Genomic DNA, 986 nt, shown 5'->3' on the forward strand with positions numbered 1-986 from the left:
TGAAAATTCAGCTTTGCCATCACAGGAATTAATTGCATTCTCAAATATATTAAAATGGAAAACAGTTATTTATAACTGTAATTATATTTCACAAAAGTACTGCTTGTTCTATATTTTTCAAATAAATGCAGCCTTGGTGAGCATAAGAGACTTCTGTCAAAAGTACAAAAAAATCTTACTGACCACAAAATGTTATTTTCATTGTATAAACAATAAACATAAGTATTCTATTTTATGTTTGAGAAAGTGTGTTATTCATTTATATTGATTTCTGATTGACAGTTTTTGAAGAGATCCCTCTGGTGGCTGCACAGGACCTGAGTAACATCCTAAAGCAAGGCTACGTGGAGAAGAAGAGACGTGGTAGGAATCTTTAAAATCCAAGCATCAAGTCACATAAAATCCACAAGCATTTCTTGCTTTAACTTTTTCTTTTTTCAGATCACAGTTTCTTCAGCATGGAATGGCAAAAGCGATGGTGTGTGCTAAACAACACCATATTTTATTACTTCGGGAGTGAGAAAGGTATGTCCTGTCCTGTTTGAGGACATGAACATCAAAGACAGAGATATTGAGAATCTTGGATTTTGTCTTCTGAATTCAGACAAGCAGCAGAAGGGCTCATTTTATATTAATGGCTACAGTGCAGAGCTGGTGCCAAGCTTACGCAAAGACTCCAAAAAGAATTTGTGCTTTGAGTTGAGCGCTCCTGGAAGGCGTTCTTACCAGGTTCAACACACACAAACACACTCACATTGCTCATTGCTGTAGCTCTGTTCAGTCATCTTGCTGTCATTACAATGAAGAATGAGAATAGCCTTCAAATCAACAATGATAGTTTTTCTCTGCAGTTCACTGCCAGCAGTCCCCGTGAGGCCAGGGAATGGGTGGACCAGATCAATTTTGTTCTTAAGGGTATGTGAGATATGAAATACATTTTTATTAGAATACATAATATATATTATATTATGCTGAATGCATCTGAC

General features: G+C 36.2%; 1 protein-coding gene across 1 annotated transcript in view; it reads left to right on the forward strand.

Annotated features, from left to right (window-relative positions):
* The window catches only part of skap1 (src kinase associated phosphoprotein 1), a 41174-nt gene that overhangs the window by 20227 nt on the left and 19961 nt on the right, over positions 1–986 (forward strand). Inside the window, exons 5-8 of the mRNA XM_016234703.1 lie at positions 283–363; positions 442–525; positions 605–729; positions 852–915. Of these exons, the coding sequence (XP_016090189.1) occupies positions 283–363; positions 442–525; positions 605–729; positions 852–915 (354 nt within the window). The remainder of the gene's footprint in view (positions 1–282; positions 364–441; positions 526–604; positions 730–851; positions 916–986) is intronic.

Source organism: Sinocyclocheilus grahami, unplaced genomic scaffold (genome assembly GCF_001515645.1).
Source record: "Sinocyclocheilus grahami isolate Dianchi unplaced genomic scaffold, SAMN03320097.WGS_v1.1 scaffold457.1, whole genome shotgun sequence".
Taxonomy (NCBI): Eukaryota; Metazoa; Chordata; class Actinopteri; order Cypriniformes; family Cyprinidae; genus Sinocyclocheilus; species Sinocyclocheilus grahami.